Source organism: Theropithecus gelada, chromosome 19 (genome assembly GCF_003255815.1).
Source record: "Theropithecus gelada isolate Dixy chromosome 19, Tgel_1.0, whole genome shotgun sequence".
NCBI lineage: Eukaryota > Metazoa > Chordata > Mammalia > Primates > Cercopithecidae > Theropithecus > Theropithecus gelada.
The window spans coordinates 22,953,159-22,968,464 of record NC_037687.1 but is presented as its reverse complement, the minus strand read 5'-3'; the positions used below and the strand labels follow the sequence as shown (position 1 = coordinate 22,968,464).

General features: G+C 52.5%; 1 protein-coding gene across 2 annotated transcripts; it reads right to left on the bottom strand.

Moving 5' to 3' along the window:
- Positions 1-2,250: 2,250 nt before the first annotated feature.
- On the bottom strand, positions 2,251-15,261 carry QPCTL (glutaminyl-peptide cyclotransferase like). 2 transcript variants are annotated; one of them, XM_025367829.1, is made up of 7 exons: positions 14,843-15,261; positions 14,198-14,341; positions 11,740-12,021; positions 8,355-8,507; positions 8,154-8,253; positions 4,328-4,444; positions 2,251-3,341 (listed from the first exon to the last, which is right to left on the bottom strand). In XM_025367829.1, exons 1-7 carry the CDS (start codon positions 15,047-15,049, stop codon positions 3,196-3,198), a joined length of 1,149 nt encoding a protein of 382 aa, XP_025223614.1. In that variant the 5' UTR covers positions 15,050-15,261; the 3' UTR covers positions 2,251-3,195. The 2 variants fall into 2 exon arrangements, with proteins under 2 accessions (XP_025223614.1, XP_025223616.1); XM_025367831.1 differs by lacking the exon at positions 11,740-12,021.
- Positions 15,262-15,306: the final 45 nt, after the last annotated feature.

The following is a 15,306-nucleotide window of genomic DNA, read 5'->3' as shown; positions in this document are numbered from 1 at the left end:
GGGAGGCCTAGACGGGCAGATCACGAGGTCAGGAGATCGAGACCATCCTGGCTAACATGGTGAAATCCTATCTCTACTAAAAAATACAAAAAAGTAGCTGGGCGTGGTGGCAGGCGCCTGTAATCCCAGCTACTTAGAGGCTGATGATGGAGAATCGCTTGAACCCAGGAGGCAGAGGTTGCAGTGAGCCAAGATTGTGCCACTGCACTCCAGCCTGGGTGACAAGAGCGAAACTCCATCTTAAAAAAAAAAAGTTCTCATGATGCCTGGCACATAGTAGATGCTCAATAAATGTCAGCGAATGTGGACGAACCTAAATTGAGGACCTATGTTTATCCTCTCATTTGATACCCCGAGTTTCAGCCCTGGAGTTGATTTGGAGGGCAGATGCTCGCTACACTCTGTACTAATCCTCCACCTTGGCCTGGCATCCGTGCTCACTGCTAAGTCTCCATCAAAGTCATAAATCCACAGGCACAGAGCTCGGTGTAGGACTCTGCTTCCAGATGCCATCTGTCTCAGGTTTTTCTTTTGAGTTGGTTTGCTGAGCAGCTGTGTATGCACCAAAGTGTGTCCTTAAGGACAGCATGGGCCGGGCATGGTGGTTCACACTTGTAATCTCAGCATTTTGGGAGGCCGAGGCAGGCGGATCACAAGGTCAGGAGATCGAGACCATCTTGGCTAACACGATGAAACCCTGTCTCTACTAAAAATACAAAAATTAGCTGGGCGTGGTGGCGCACACCTGTAGTCCCAGCTACTCCGGAGGCTGAGGCAGGAGAATCGCTTGTACCCAGGAGGCGGAGGTTGCAGTGAGCCAAGATCTCACCACTGCACTCCAGCCTGGGTGACAGAGCGAGACTCCGCCTCAACAAGAAAAACCTCCTGGGCTCAAGTGATCCTACCACCTCAACCTCTCAAAGTGCTGAGATTGCAGGCATGAGCCACCACACCCAGTCTGCATTTTTTAATAAGCACCCCAGCTGAGTCTGAAAATTAGGTAGGGTTGGGAAATACTTGCTCACTGGAGTTTGCAGTTACACCCACCATCTCACACTGCTGCACCAACAGCTGAAAGGGAAAGCCAGTGTGCCGTAGCTACTCTGCAATAGATCTAGATCTGTCTTACCCATTGCGCTCGTAGATGCTCCCAGACTTTCAAAACCCCTTGTTTTCCAAAGTACCTTCTGAGGCATCCTAGTTCTTTTGTTGTTGTTGTATTTTGTTTGTTGAGACAGAGTGTCGCGCTGTCGCCCAGGCTGGAGTGTAGTGGTGTGATCTTGGCTCACTGCAGCTTCTGCCACCAGGTTCCAGCGATTCTCCTGTTTCAGCCTCTCAAGTAGCTGGGATTACAGGCTCATGCCACCATACCTGGCTAATTTTTGTATTTTTAGTAGATATGGGGTTTCATCATGTTGTCCAGGCTGGTCTCAAACTCCTGAGTTCAGGTGAACTACTGGCCTTGGCCTCCCAAAGTGCTGGGATTACAGGTGTGAGCTACCATGCCCGGCCAAGGTATCTTAGTTCTATGAAGTGCTTCCTAATAAAAAGCATTCCATAGTGAAATACTTTGGGAGCCTCTGTCTTAAAAATTCACATGATGCAGTGAGGAAACGCATTTTATGTTGTCACCCTGCTTCTTGGATTTCAGATCCCCTTTGTCATGCAATGTCTATTTACATGAGTTCTACAGAATGTTTGGCGTTTTTGTTGTTGTTGTTTGTTTTGAGACAGGGTGTCACTGTGTTGCCCGGGCTGGTCTTAAACTCTTGGGTTCATGGGATTCTCTCACCTCAGCCTCCTGACTACAAGTGTGCACCACCACACCTGGCTTATGCAGGCGGTGTTTTGCAGAAACACTGGTTACACTTTTTTTCTTTTTCCTTTTTCTGGAGAATGGGGTCACACTATATTGCCCAGACTGATCTCAAACTCCTGAGCTCAAGCTATCCCTCTGCCTCTGCCTCCCAAAGAGCTGGGATTACAGGTGTGAACCACCATGCCCAGCCAGAAACAATGGCTTATTACCCATTGGGTTTAGAAGAATCTGGACTTCCAAAATATCAGCTTGTCTCCTCTGTGCCTGGTTATGAACACATCCTATGTGGCCCATGTGGGAGTTAGGTTAGGACTGGTACAGTAGCAAGCCTGCCATTCTGGAGAATTACCTGACACAAAACAAGCCATGGAGAATTCATCTGGTTGGGTGGCATCACTGGACCAGACCAGTAACAGTCTTTTAGTCTTTTACTCTTTTTAAAAAATATTTATTTATTTATTTATTTATTTAATTGAGACAGAGTCTTGCTCTGTCGCCCAGGCTGGAGTGCAGTGGTGTGATCTCGGCTCACTGCAACCTCCGCCTCCTGGGTACAAGTGATTCTCCTGCCTCAGCCTCCCAAGCAGCTGAGATTACAGGCACCTGCCACCATGCCCAGCTAATTACTGTATTTTTAGTAGAGACAGGGTTTCACCGTGTTGGCCAGGCTGGTCTCAAACTCTTGACCTCGGGTGATCCTCCCCCCTGAGCCTCTCGAAGTGTTGGTATTACAGGCATGAGCCACCACAGCTAGCAGTCTTTTACTCTTTCAGTTCGCTGACCTAAAGAACAGCATTTTGCCGGGCCAGTGGCTCACGCCTATAATCCCCGCACTTTGGGAGGCCGAGGCGGGCAGATCATGAGGTCAGGAGATTGAGACCATCCTGGATAACACGATGAAACCCCATCTCTACTAAAAATACAAAAAATTAGCCGGGCATGGTGGTGGGCGCCTGTAGTCCCAGCTACTCGGGAGGCTGAGGCAGGAGAATGGCATGAACCCAGGAGGCGGAGCTTGTACTGAACTGAGATCGGGCCACTGCACTCCAGCCTGGGCGACGAAGCAAGACTCCGTCTCAAAGAAAAAAAAAAACACCATTTGGCCCCTGCAAACCTTTGGACCAAGTGTTTACCTCTGGGGAGGGACCACGTTCTTATTCCTCTGGCTGTCACCCCACAATGGTCTCTTCCCTATCCTTGAAGGGTGGCAGCTTGAGACAATCAAAAGAAAGAAGGTCTTCCAATTGTAGCACAATTAGGAGACAAAGGTGTGAAAACAACAAGCCAGCACACTCTAGGCAGATCCCGCCTGAGCTTCACTGGCCCCCGGTGGGACCTTCTCTGTCAGTCCTCTGCACAGGCATTGGCCGAGGGCACTAGAGCCCCAGGTATTCAGCCAGGAACACGGCCAGAATGCGGCTTAAGTTGTGTACCGTGGGCGGGTGGAGATTGGCCTCTGTGTCCGCAGGGGTGTGCCAGACAGCAGGGAAGGGCGTGGAGATGAGATGGAGCACGGGGACCCCTGAAGTGACAGAGGAGACTTTGTCAGGTCCGCTGCAGCCCACCACAACCCAGGAGCCCAAGCCCAGCCTCTAGGTAACCTTGCCTTGCCCTCACACACTGGTGAAAGATAGTATGTTCGGGCACTTTTTTTTTTTGAGGCGGAGTCCCTCTCTGTCGCCCAGGCTGGAGTGCAGTGGCGCGATCTCAGATCACTGCCTCCCGGATTCCAGCGATTCTACTGTCTCAGCCTCCCAGGTAGCTGGGATTACAGGCAGGTACCACGACACCTGTCTAATTTTTGTATTTTTAGTAGAGATGGGGTTTCATCATGTTGGCCAGGCTGGTCTCAAACTCCCGACCTCAGGTGATCCGCCCGCCTCAGCCTCCCAAAGTGCTAGGATTATAGGCGTGAGCAACCACGCCCAGCCCTGGCACTTTTTTTTTTGTTTTTTGAAATATTGTCTCCCTCTGTTGTCCAGGCTAGAGCGCAGCTACTCAATCAAGGCTCACTGCAGCCTTGACTTCCCAGGCTCAGGTGATCCTCCCACTTCAGCCTCTTGAGTAGCTGAGACTATAGGTGCGAACCACCATGCCCTGCTAAATTTTGTATTTTTAGTAAAGACAAGATTTATGCCATGTTGCCCAGGCCGGTTTCAAACTCCTGGGCTCGAGGATTCCTGCCCCCCAACATCCCTCCTAACTCAGCCTCCCAAAGTGCTGGGATTACAGGTGTGAACCACCGTGCCCAGCTGCAAACATTTCTGGAATGCCTGCTATGTGCTGGGTGCTGGTCCAAGTAAGGTCTTTACCGGTGTTAGCACGTTCAATCTCCTCAACAATACTCTAAGATAGGGAGTATTATCCCCATTTTACAGATGAATAAATCAAAGCACAAAGAGGTTAGGCCACTTAGCACCATTCCCCAGCCCTGAGAAGGGGCCATGGCCAGTTCCAATTTGTGGCTTCCTTAGACACCCACCCTCCATCCCTCCCTGCAGCAGGTACCTCTGCGGAGGAAGGGGATGTGGTCGTCTTCCACAGAGCCAAAGGGCTCCCCGGGTTGGAAGTACATCACTTCCTGGGGATGAGACTGCAGCAGGTTCAAACGGTGCAGACGCTTCTCTGGAGGTGGGGGTGATTAGAGAGGAAGGGTTAGTCCTTAGTAGTCAAAGGTCCCCAGTCCACAAATCAGAGGAGGGCAGAGCACCCAGAGACAAAGCCCTGGTCATCCCAACAAGGATGAATGCCAGTTACTCCTTCCTGTGGGCTCACTATGTTCCTGGTCTCATTCAATCCCTCCAAGTCTAAGACATAGACATTCTTTTTTTTGAGACAAGATCTTGTGGCCCAGTGTGGTGGCTCACACCTGTAATCCCAGCACTTAGGGAGGCCGAAGCAGGTGGATCACCTGAGGTTAGGAGTTCGAAACCAGCTTGGCCAACATAGTGAAACCCTGTCTCCACTAAAAATACAAAAATTAGCTAGGTGTGGTGGTGGGCGCTTGTAGTCCCAGCTACTTGGGAAGCTGAGGCACAAGAATTGCTTGAACCTGGGAGGTGGAGGTTGCAGTGAGCTGAGACTGCACCACTGCACTCCAGCCTGGGTGACAGAGTAAGATTCTGTCTCAAAAAAAAAAAAGACAGAAAAGAAAAAAGGCCAGGTAAGGTGGCTCACGCCTGTAATCCCAGCACTTTGGAAGGTTGAGGCGGACGGATCACAAGGTCAGGAGTTCGAGACCAGCCTGGCCAATATGGTGAAACCCTGTCTCTACTAAAAATACAAAAATTAGCCAGGCGTTGTGGCAGATGCCTGTAGTCTCAGCTACTCGGGAGGCTGAGCCAGGAGAATCGCTTGAACCTAGGAGGCAGAGGTTGTAGTGGCCAAGATTGGGCCACTACACTCCAGCCTGGGAGACAAAGCGAGACTCTGTCTCAAAAAAAAAAAAAAAGATCTTGTTCTCTCATCCACACTGGAATGCAATGGGGCGATGACAGCTCAGTGCAGCCTTAATCTTGCTGGCCTAAGCGATCCTCCAGTCTCAGCCTCTCAAATAGCTGGGACTTCACGCGCATGCCCCCACGCCTGGGTAATTGTGTGTGTGTGTGTGTGTGTGTGTAGAAATGGGATCTTCCTGTGTTGCCCGGGCTGGCCTCAAACTTCTCGGTTCATGTGATCTTCCTGCCTCGGCCTCTCAAATTGCTGGGACTACAGGCATGAGCCACTACTTCTGGGCCCCCTGGCCTTTTTTTTTGAGACAGTCTCGCTGTGTCGCCAGGTTGGAGCACAGTGGCACAATCTCGGCTCACTGCAACCTCCACCTCCCAGGTTCAAGCAATTTTCCTGCCTCAGACTCCTGAGTAGCTGGGAGTATAGGCACCCGCCACCATGCCCAGCTAATTTTTGAATGTTTAGTAGAGATGGGGTGTCACCATATTGGCCAGGTTGGTCTCGAACTCCCAACCTTGTGATTCACCTGCCTCAGCCTTCCAAAGCGCTGGGATTACATGCGTGAGCCGCCAGGCCCAGCCCCCACTGGCCATTTTACAGATAGGAAACTGAGGCTCAGAGAAATGAAGCCACTTGTCCAAGTTCACCCAGCTGGTAAGATTGGAAACCACAGCTGTCTCACCTTACAGCCCGTCTGCTCTAGTTCCTTAGAAAGATAGGGAGGTAGAGAAAAGGCTGGATGAGCCTTTATTTTATTTTATTTTTTCAGACAGAGTCTCGCTCTGTCACCCAGGCTGGAGTGCAGTGGCACAATTTCAGCTCACTGCAACCTATGCCTCCCGGGTACAAGCGATTCTTCTGCCTCAGCCTCCGGAGTAGCTGGGACTACAGGCACACACTACCTCACCTGGCTACTTTTTGTATTTATAGTAGAGATAGGGTTTTGCCATATTGGCCAGGCTGGTCTCGAACTCCTGACCTTGTGATCCACCCACCTCAGACTCCCAGTGTTGGGATTACAGGTGTGAGCTATTGCACCTGGCTGAGCCTTTATTATTTTTTTTTTTTTGAGACGGAGTCTCGCTCTGCCGCCCAGGCTGGAGTGCAGTGGCCGGATCTCAGCTCACTGCAAGCTCCGCCTCCCGGGTTCACGCCATTCTCCTGCCTCAGCCTCCCGAGTAGCTGGGACTACAGGCGCCCGCCACTGCGCCCGGCTAGTTTTTTGTATTTTTTAGTAGAGACGGGGTTTCACCGTGTTAGCCAGGATGGTCTCGATCTCCTGACCCTGTGATCCGCCCGTCTCGGCCTCCCAAAGTGCTGGGATTACAGGCTTGAGCCACCGCGCCCGGCCTGAGCCTTTATTTTTAAAAACAATTTTTAGGCCGGGTGCAGTGGCTCATGCCTGTAATCCCAGCTCTCAAGGAGGCAGAGGCGGGAGGATCACTTGAGCCCAGGAGTTCGAGACCTGCCTGGGCAATATAGCAAGACCCTGTTCTCCACAAAAAGGAAGAAAAACAATTTTTAACTTTTTTAAATTTTTATTTTTATTTATTTCTTTTTTGAGACAGAGCCTCACTCTGTCACCCAGGCTGGAGTGCAGTGGTGCAATCACAGCTTACTGCAGCCTCGACCTCCCAGACTCAAGTGATCCTGCCACTTCAGCCTCCCAAGTCACTGGGACTACAGGCAGGTGCCACCACGCCTGGGTAATTTTTTTTTTTTTTTTTAAATGGAGTCTCACTCTGTTGCCCAGGCTAGAGTGCAGTGGCGCGATCTCGGCTCACTGCAACCTCCGCCTCCCAGGTTCAAGCGATTCTCCTGCGTCAGCCTCCTGAATAGCTAGGATTACAAGCACACACCACCACGCCCGGCTAACTTTTCGTATGTTTAGTAGAGAAGGGGTTTCGCCCCGTTGGCCAGGCTGGTCTCAAACTCCTAACCTCAGGTGATCCACCCGCTTCAGCTTCCCAAAGTGCTGGGATTACAGGCGTGAGCCACCACGACTGACCTAATTTTTGTTTTTATTTTGTAGAGACGGGGTTTCGCCATGTTGCCCAGGCTGGTCTGGAACTCCTGAGTTCAAGTGATCCACCCGTCTCAGCCTCTGAAAGTGCTGGGATTACAGGTGTGAGCCACCAAGCCAGCTTTTTTTTTTTTTTTTTTTTGAGACAGGATCTCAGGCTGGAGTGCAGTGGCGCAATCTCGGCTCACTGCAAGCTCTGCCTCCTGGGTTCACACCATTCTCCTGCCTCAGCCTCCCGAGTAGCTGGGACTACAGGCGCCCGCCACCACGCCCGGCTAATTTTTTGTACTTTTAGTACAGTCAGGGTTTCACCGTGTTAGCTAGGATGGTCTCGATCTCCTGACCTCGTGATCTGCCCGCCTCAGCCTCCCAAAGTGCTGGGATTACAGGCGTGAGCCACCATGCCCGGTGCTAATTTCTTTTTTTAAGAGATGGGGTCACAGGGTGCAATGGCTCACGCCTGTAATCCCAGCACTTTGAGAGACTGAGGTGGGCGAATCTCGAGATCAGGAGTTCGAGACTAGCTTGGCCAACATAGTGAAACCCTGTCTCTGCTAAAATAAAAAATTAGCTGGCCATGGTGGCATGTGCCTGTAGTCCCAGCTACTCGGGAGGATGAGGCAGGAGAATGGCTTGAACCTGGGAGGTGGAGGTTGCAGTGAGCCAAGATCACGCTACTGCACTCCAGCCTGGGTGACACAGTGAGACTCCATCTCAAAAAAAAAAAAAAAATGGGGTCTTCCTATGTGGCCCAGACTGGTGGATGAGCCTTTAGAGAGTAGGTGCCTGTCCTACCCCAGCCCGCCGCCCTGTACCCCATACCCCAGGTGGGCTGGGGCCCACCTCCACATTCACCCTTACCAATGCTTCTCAGCCGATGGAACCAGCGGACCGTGCGAGGGAAGTGGCTGTAGAAGGTGGGATTGGGGGCTCCCAGGAGATCAAGAAGCATAAAGAGCTCCTAAGGAGAAAGGCCAGGACTGGAGGGGCCTGCGCAAGATGACGCCAGCCCCGCTTCACCTTCTCCCTCCCTCGCCAGAAGTCAGGGGACCCTGGTCTTACAATAGCCTGGATCCTGGTGGGGCCGGGGCTATGAGGTATAGACTCCATGAGCTGGGCCAGGTGCCGGGAACCGTACAGGGAGTCCTTGGGTCCCCACTCCTTCAGCGCCTCTTCACCATCCAGGAAGAGCAGTTGCAGGGTCACCGGGGCTGCCTGTGGGAGCAGCGGGGGGTGGTCAGAGACAGCTCAGGACTAGCCCTCAGCCTCAGCACACCCACACTTCTTGCCCGTTTGCATGGCTTAACAGAACAAATGAGATGTCCTCACTCATTGAACGTGGTAGCCAAGAGCACAGATTCTGAGTCCAGTTGTCTGGGATCAAATCCGTACTTGGCTGCTTCATAACAAAGCAGGCATGGGGAAGTTACTAACTTCTAGAAGCATCAGTTTCTTCATCTATAAATGGGGTTAATAAGAGTTTTTTTTGTTTGTTTGTTTTTTGAGATGGAGTCTCGCTCTGTGGCCCAGGCTGGAGTGCAGTGGCCGAATCTCAGCTCACTGCAAGCTCCGCCTCCCGGGTTTACGCCATTCTCCTGCCTCAGCCTCCTGAGTGACTGGGACTATAGGCGCCCGCCACCACGCCCAGCTGATTTTTTGTATTTTTTAGTAGAGATGGGGTTTCACCGTGTTAGCCAGGATGGTCTCGATCTCCTGATCTCGTGATCAGGCCTCGGCCTCCCAAAGTGCTGGGATTACAGGCTTGAGCCACCGCGCCTGGCTGAGGTTTTTTTTTTTTTTTTTTTTTTTGAGACTAAGTCTTGCTCTGTCACCCGGGCTGGAATGGAATGACACAACCTTGACTCACTGCAACCTCCACCTCCCAGGTTCAAGAGATTCTCCTGCTTCAACCTCCTGTGACCACAGGCGCCCGCTATCACGCCCGGCTAATTTTCGTATTTTCTGTAGAGACAAGGTTTCACCATGTTGGCCGGGCTGGTCTCAAACTCCTGACCTCAAATGATCCACCTGCCTCAGCCTCCCAAAGTGCTGGGATTACAGATGTCAGCCACCACGCCCAGCAATAACAGTTCTTTTCAAAGGGTAAGGTTTGAATCCAGGTCTTAGAACAGTGCCTGGCATGTAACTAAATAAGGGTTATCTCTGATTATTATTCCTCAAGCTCAGTTTGGAGAAAGAGATAAGAGCCACAAATGAGTAATTATACAAACAGCGAAATGCAGTTGAGACAAATGCTTCTAAGAACTATAGAGTCCTGAGAGGGCATAGGAAGGAGGCTGGGGGATGACCTGGCCTGGAGAGGGCGTTGGGTCTTTTGGGAAGGGATGTTTGCCATGAGAGTGGGTAGGAACTGGCCTGGCAAAATGGAGCAGGAGGAAGAGCATTCCCAGCCAAGGGAGCAACACAGGGCAAGGCTGTGGCCAGGGAAGGGGTCCCAGGGGTTTGAGAGGAGTCCGGAGGGTTTAGCAAGGGCCAGGGAGTGTGGGCTTTGTTATAGGGACACTGGGGAGGTACGGAGGGGGGTTGAGCAGGGCAAGACCATGATGAGATCTGTGTTTTTCTTTTCTGTTTGTTTTGAGACAGAATCTTGCTCTGTCGTCCAGGCTGGAGTTCAGTGGTGTGATCTTGGCTCACTGCAACCTCCGCCTCCCGGGTTCAAGTGATCCTCCTGTTTCTTTTTTTTTTTTTTTTTTTTTTTTTTGAGACAGAGTCTCGCTCTGTCGCCCAGGCTGGAGTGCAGTGGCCAGATCTCAGCTCACTGCAAGCTCCGCCTCCTGGGTTCACGCCATTCTCTTGCCTCAGCCTCCCAAGTAGCTGGGACTGCAGGCGCCCGCCACCTCGCCCGGCTAGTTTTTTTTTTTGTATTTTTCAGTGGAGACGGGGTTTCACCGTGTTAACCAGGATGGTCTCGATCTCCTGACCTCGTGATCCACCCATCTCGGCCTCCCAAAGTGCTGGGATTACAGGCTTGAGCCACCGCGCCCGGCCGATCCTCCTGTTTCAACCTCCCAAGTAGCCAGGATTACAGGTGTGCACCACCATGCCCAGCTAATTTTTGTATTTTTAGTAGAGATGGGGTTTCCCTGTTGGCCAAGCTGGGCTCGAACTTCTGACCTCAAATGATCTACCTGCCTTGGCCTCCCAAAATGCTGGGATTACAGGCGTGAGCTACCATGCCCGGCTGGGAAGGCCTCTTTAAAGGGGTGACATTGGAGTGGACACCTGAGTGAAGAGTGGGAGTCAGCCAGGAAGATATCTATGAAAAGCATATTCTTTTTTTTTTTTTTTTTTTAAGAGACAAGGTCTCTGTCACCCAGGCTAGAATACAGTGGCATGATCATGGCTCACTGCAGCCTCAAACTCCTCGACTCAAGCCATCCTCCCCTCTCAGCCTCCCAAGTAGCATGCCACTACACCCAGATAATTATTATTATTTTTTTTTGAGATGGAGTCTCGCTGTGTCACCCAGGCTGGAGTGCAGTGGTGCAACTTCGGCTCACTGCAACCTCCGCTTCCCGAGTTCAAGCAGTTCTCTGCTTCAGTCTCCCGAGTAGCTGGGGTTACAGGTGTGTACCACCAAGCGTGGCTAATTTTTATATTTTTGGTAGAGACAGGGTTTCACCATGTTGGCCAGGCTGGTCTTGAACTCCTGACCTCGTGATCCACCCACCTCAGCCTTCCAAAATGCTGGGATTCCAAGCGTGAGCCACCGAGCCTGGCCAGAAAAGCACATTCTATCCAAAGCAAACAGCAAGTGCAAATGCTCTGAGGCGGGAGTGAGCCCTGCGGGTTTGAGGAATCCAGAGGAGGTAGGGGTGGCTACAGCAGAGTGAGCAAGAGGTGAGGGGTGGGAGATGAGGCTGGAGAGGTAACAGGGCACAGCCCATGGGCCAGTATAAGGACTCTGGATTATGCTTGCAATGAGGCGGGAGCCCTGGGAGGGTTTGGGGGAGAGGAAAGAGAATCTGACATCTAGGAGGTAAAAAGATCCCTGTGATGGCCAGGCGTGGTGGCTCACGCCTGTAATCCCCGCACTCTGGGAGGCCGAGGAGGGCAGACCACCTGAGGTTGGGAGTTCGAGACCAGCCTGACCAACATGGAGATAGCACGTCTCCACTAAAATTACAAAATTAGCTGTGTGTGGTGGCACATGCCTGTAATCCCAGCTACTAGGGAGGCTGAGGCAGGAGAATCGCTTGAACCCGAGAGGCAGAGGTTGCGGTAAGCCAAGATCCCGCCATGTGCACTCCAGCCTGGGGAGCAAGAGTGAAACTCTGTCTCAAAAAAGGAAAAAAAGATCCCTATGACACTGTGAGCGGAGTAGAGTGGGAAGATGAGAGGGATGACAAATGTCCAGGAAAGGTAAGGTGGGGGCTTGGGAAAAGGTGGAGGTAGCCCACTACCCTCCCCAACTCCTGTTCCTTACCTGTTCTTTGGCCCTGCTCAGCTCCAGGTCAAGTGCCTGGGCCAGCTCCAGCAGCAGGGCACAGGGCACAGCCGAGTCCGTGGCCCCTACAAACGGGGTCGATCCGGGTGGGAAGAGCTTCGAGTCATAATGGCAGGCAAGGGTGAGGTGACGGGCAGCCCCCGGGTCCAGCGTGGCCACCACATTGCCAAAGTCCACTGGCCCCAGGGGCGTCGAGGCTGTGAAGGGATCCAGCTCCACGTGCCAACCTGCTGTCAGGGACCGCAGCGTGGCCTCCAGGAACTAGCGGCAAGAGAGAGGTGGGAGGGTGGACGGGGACTGGGGAGGAGGTGGGGAGAAGGGCCACGTGACCTGAGCCATGTAGAGCAGATGGGTTGACTCTAAAGTCCCACTCTGATTTAATGGATTTCTTTCTTTTTTATCTTTTTCTTTCTTTTTTTTTTTTTTTTTGAGACAGAGTCTCGCTCTGTCACCCAGAAGGGAGTGTAGTGGCGCGATCTTGGCTCACTGCAAGCTCCGCCTCCCGGGTTCACGCCATTCTCCTGCCTCAGCCTCCTGAGTAGCTGGAACTACAGGTGCCCGCCACCACGCCCGGCTAATTTTTTGTATTTTTAGTAGAGACGGGGTTTCACCGTGTCAGCCAGGATGGTCTTGATCTCCTGACCTCGTGATCTGCCTGCTTCGGCCTCCCAAAGTGCTGGGATTATAGGCGTGAGCCACCGTGCCTGGCCTCTTTTTTTCTTTTTCTTTTTGAGATGGAGTCTTGCTCTGTCACCCAGGCTGGAGTGCAGTGGCTCGATCTCAGCTCACTGCAACCTCCGCCTCCTGGCTTCAAGTGATTCTCCTGACTCAGCCTCCCGAGTAGCTGGGGTTACAGGCGCCCCCCACAACACCTGGCTATTTTTTGTATTTTTAGAAGAGATGAGGTTTCACAATGTTGGCCAGCCTGGTATCAAATTCCTGACCTCAAGTGATCTGCCTGCCTCGGCCTCCCAAAGTGCTGGGACTATAGGTGTGAGCCACTGTGCCCAGTCCCCTACTGTGATTAAAATCATTCCCTTGATAGTCCTGGTGAGTACCTACTGGGTGCCAGATGTTGGGGTGACCCCGCCTCTTGAAGCCAACAAGACTCATCACAGCTTACCCTTAAATAGCTCTCACTGTGTGCTAAGCTGTCTTCTCGGAACCATAAAGGGGAGGGACTGCCGATACATGATCCCATTTTGCAGATGAGGAAATGGGCTCAGAGAGGTTAAGAAACTAGTTCGGGCGGGGCGCGGTGGCTCACGCCTGTAATCCCAGAACTTTGGGGGTCTGAGGCAGGTGGATCACGAGGTCAGGCGTTCAACACCAGCCTGGTCAACATAGTGAAACCCCGTCTCTACTAAAAATACAAAAAAATTAGCCAGACGTGGTGGCGGGCACCTGTAATCCCAGCTACTCAGGAGGTTGAGGCAGGAGAATCACTTGAACCTGGTAAGTGGAGGTTGCCGTGAGCCGAGATTGCGCCACTGCACTCCAACCCAAGCGACAGTGTGAGACTCCGTCTCAAAAAAAGAAAAGAAAAGAAAAAAGAAACAAGTCCAAGGTCACAATCTAAGTGGATGAGGTCGCACTGGGACTCAGGCAGTATTTAAATGACTCTTTTTTTTTTTTTTTTTGAGATGGAGTCTTGCTCTGTCACCCATGCTGGGGTGCAGTGGAGCAATCTCAGCTTACTGAAGCCTCCGCCTCCTGGGTTCAAGTGATTCTCGTGCCTCAGCCTCCCAAGTAGCTGCGACTACAGTTACCCACCACCACGCCTGGCTAATTTTGTATTTTTAGTAGAGATGGGGTTTCACCATGTTGGCCAGGCTGGTCTCAAATTCCTGACCTCAAGTGATCTGCCTGTCTTGACCTCCCAAAGTGCTAGGATTACAGGTGTGAGCCGCTGTGCCTGGCCTTTAAATGACTCACATTACAGCACCAGGTTGGAGCCAACCTGCTTGGGTTCAACTCTAGGTCTATGATTTTCTAAACATTGGGTCTCACTATGTTGACTAGGCTAGTCTCGAAGTTCTCAGATGATTCCCCCACCTTGGCTTCCCAAAGTGCTGGGATTACAGGCATGAGCCAGTGCACCAGGCTAAGGTCTACTATTTATAATCTGTAGGATTTGTGCAATGTGTATAACCTCTCTGAGCCTCAATTTCCCCATCTGCATAATGAAGATCATATTGGTACCCACCTTAAAGGGCTGTCTGTTGCCTATGCCTAGCACACAGTAAGCTTTTGGTGGGGGCATTAAGGGGGGCAGTACAGCCTGGTGGTTTGTTTTCAGCATGGGAGTCTAGAGTCCGATTAACTCCAGTCAGCGCCCCAGTTCCTCCTCTTAGCTCCTTTGGGATCTTGAACAGGATGCTTATTTCCCATTCCCTGGAGGGCTAGGGGGTCAGGGACTGGAGGTGGGTCCCTTTACCTTTCTGACTTGGAGATTTCCCGGGCTGCCTGGGGTTCGCACAACCAGCAGGGGGCGCAGATAAGTGCCCCAGAGACGCTGTGGGTCCAGTTGTCCCACCACCCTCCGCAGCCGGGCTTCGGGAAGGCTTCCGATCAACGGGACCTTGGGAAGGAGGTGGGATAGGGAAGGGAAGAATGAGAGCAACCCCCCATTTCATCCCTACCCCGGGCGCCGTCACCCACAAGCAGCCCCAGGTCCTCTTTCTAATTTGCGGCCTCCAGCATCGGAGACTTCTAGGATAAATCCAAGGCTCAGGAAAAGTCCTTCCAAGACCATCCGGTCCAGCCTACCTCAAACTTGATGGGGAAATCGAGGCCCAGTGAGAGAGAGGGGAGATGGAGGAAGGGACTCTTCCAAATAGTTGACTAAAGGCGTAGAACCCTGAACCCCCTCGTCTTACTATTTCAGACCTTTCCTCATAAAAGGAAGCTACTGTTGTAAAACCAGCCCGAAGCCTTATTCCTTTGGTAAGGGTCATGCGCTCAGATGACGAAGACTGTGGCATCTGCGGTTAGGGCCGTACGCTAAAGCCAAGTCAACCCTGGGTAACAGCGGGGAGGGAATGAGGGTCCCCGCGGTGCCCGGGTCCCCGCCCAGCCTCACCCGCAGCTCCTGGCCCAGCGGCAGCTCCTCAGTCCTGCGGTGCCAGCCGCTCCAAATGGTGTAGAACGTCGAGCCCACGGCCAGCGCCAGCAACAGGGGCAAGAGCCGAACCCGCGGTAGCAGGCGGCGCTTCGGCGGCAAGAGTGGCTCCATAACGCCACGTTCCCCTAGCCGCAGGCGGGGCCGCCCGCGGCCCCCGGAACGCATGGCAGCTTTGCCCTGAAACCTGTACCAGACCACGATTGAGCTTAGGCCCAGCCAAGTTCCACCCCATGGAATCAGTGGGCCAATAAGCAACAGCAGCGGCTGCACCTGCCCACCCCACAGCAAGCAGCGAAACCAGTAAGAGCTACGGTCCTGAGGACACGCCTCCCGGTCTCCCTTGGGTATTGGGGTTGGTTCTTCTGAGAATGGCACGACCCAAAAGGGAGCGCAAAAGAGATAGGCTCCGCCTTAGCGGAGGG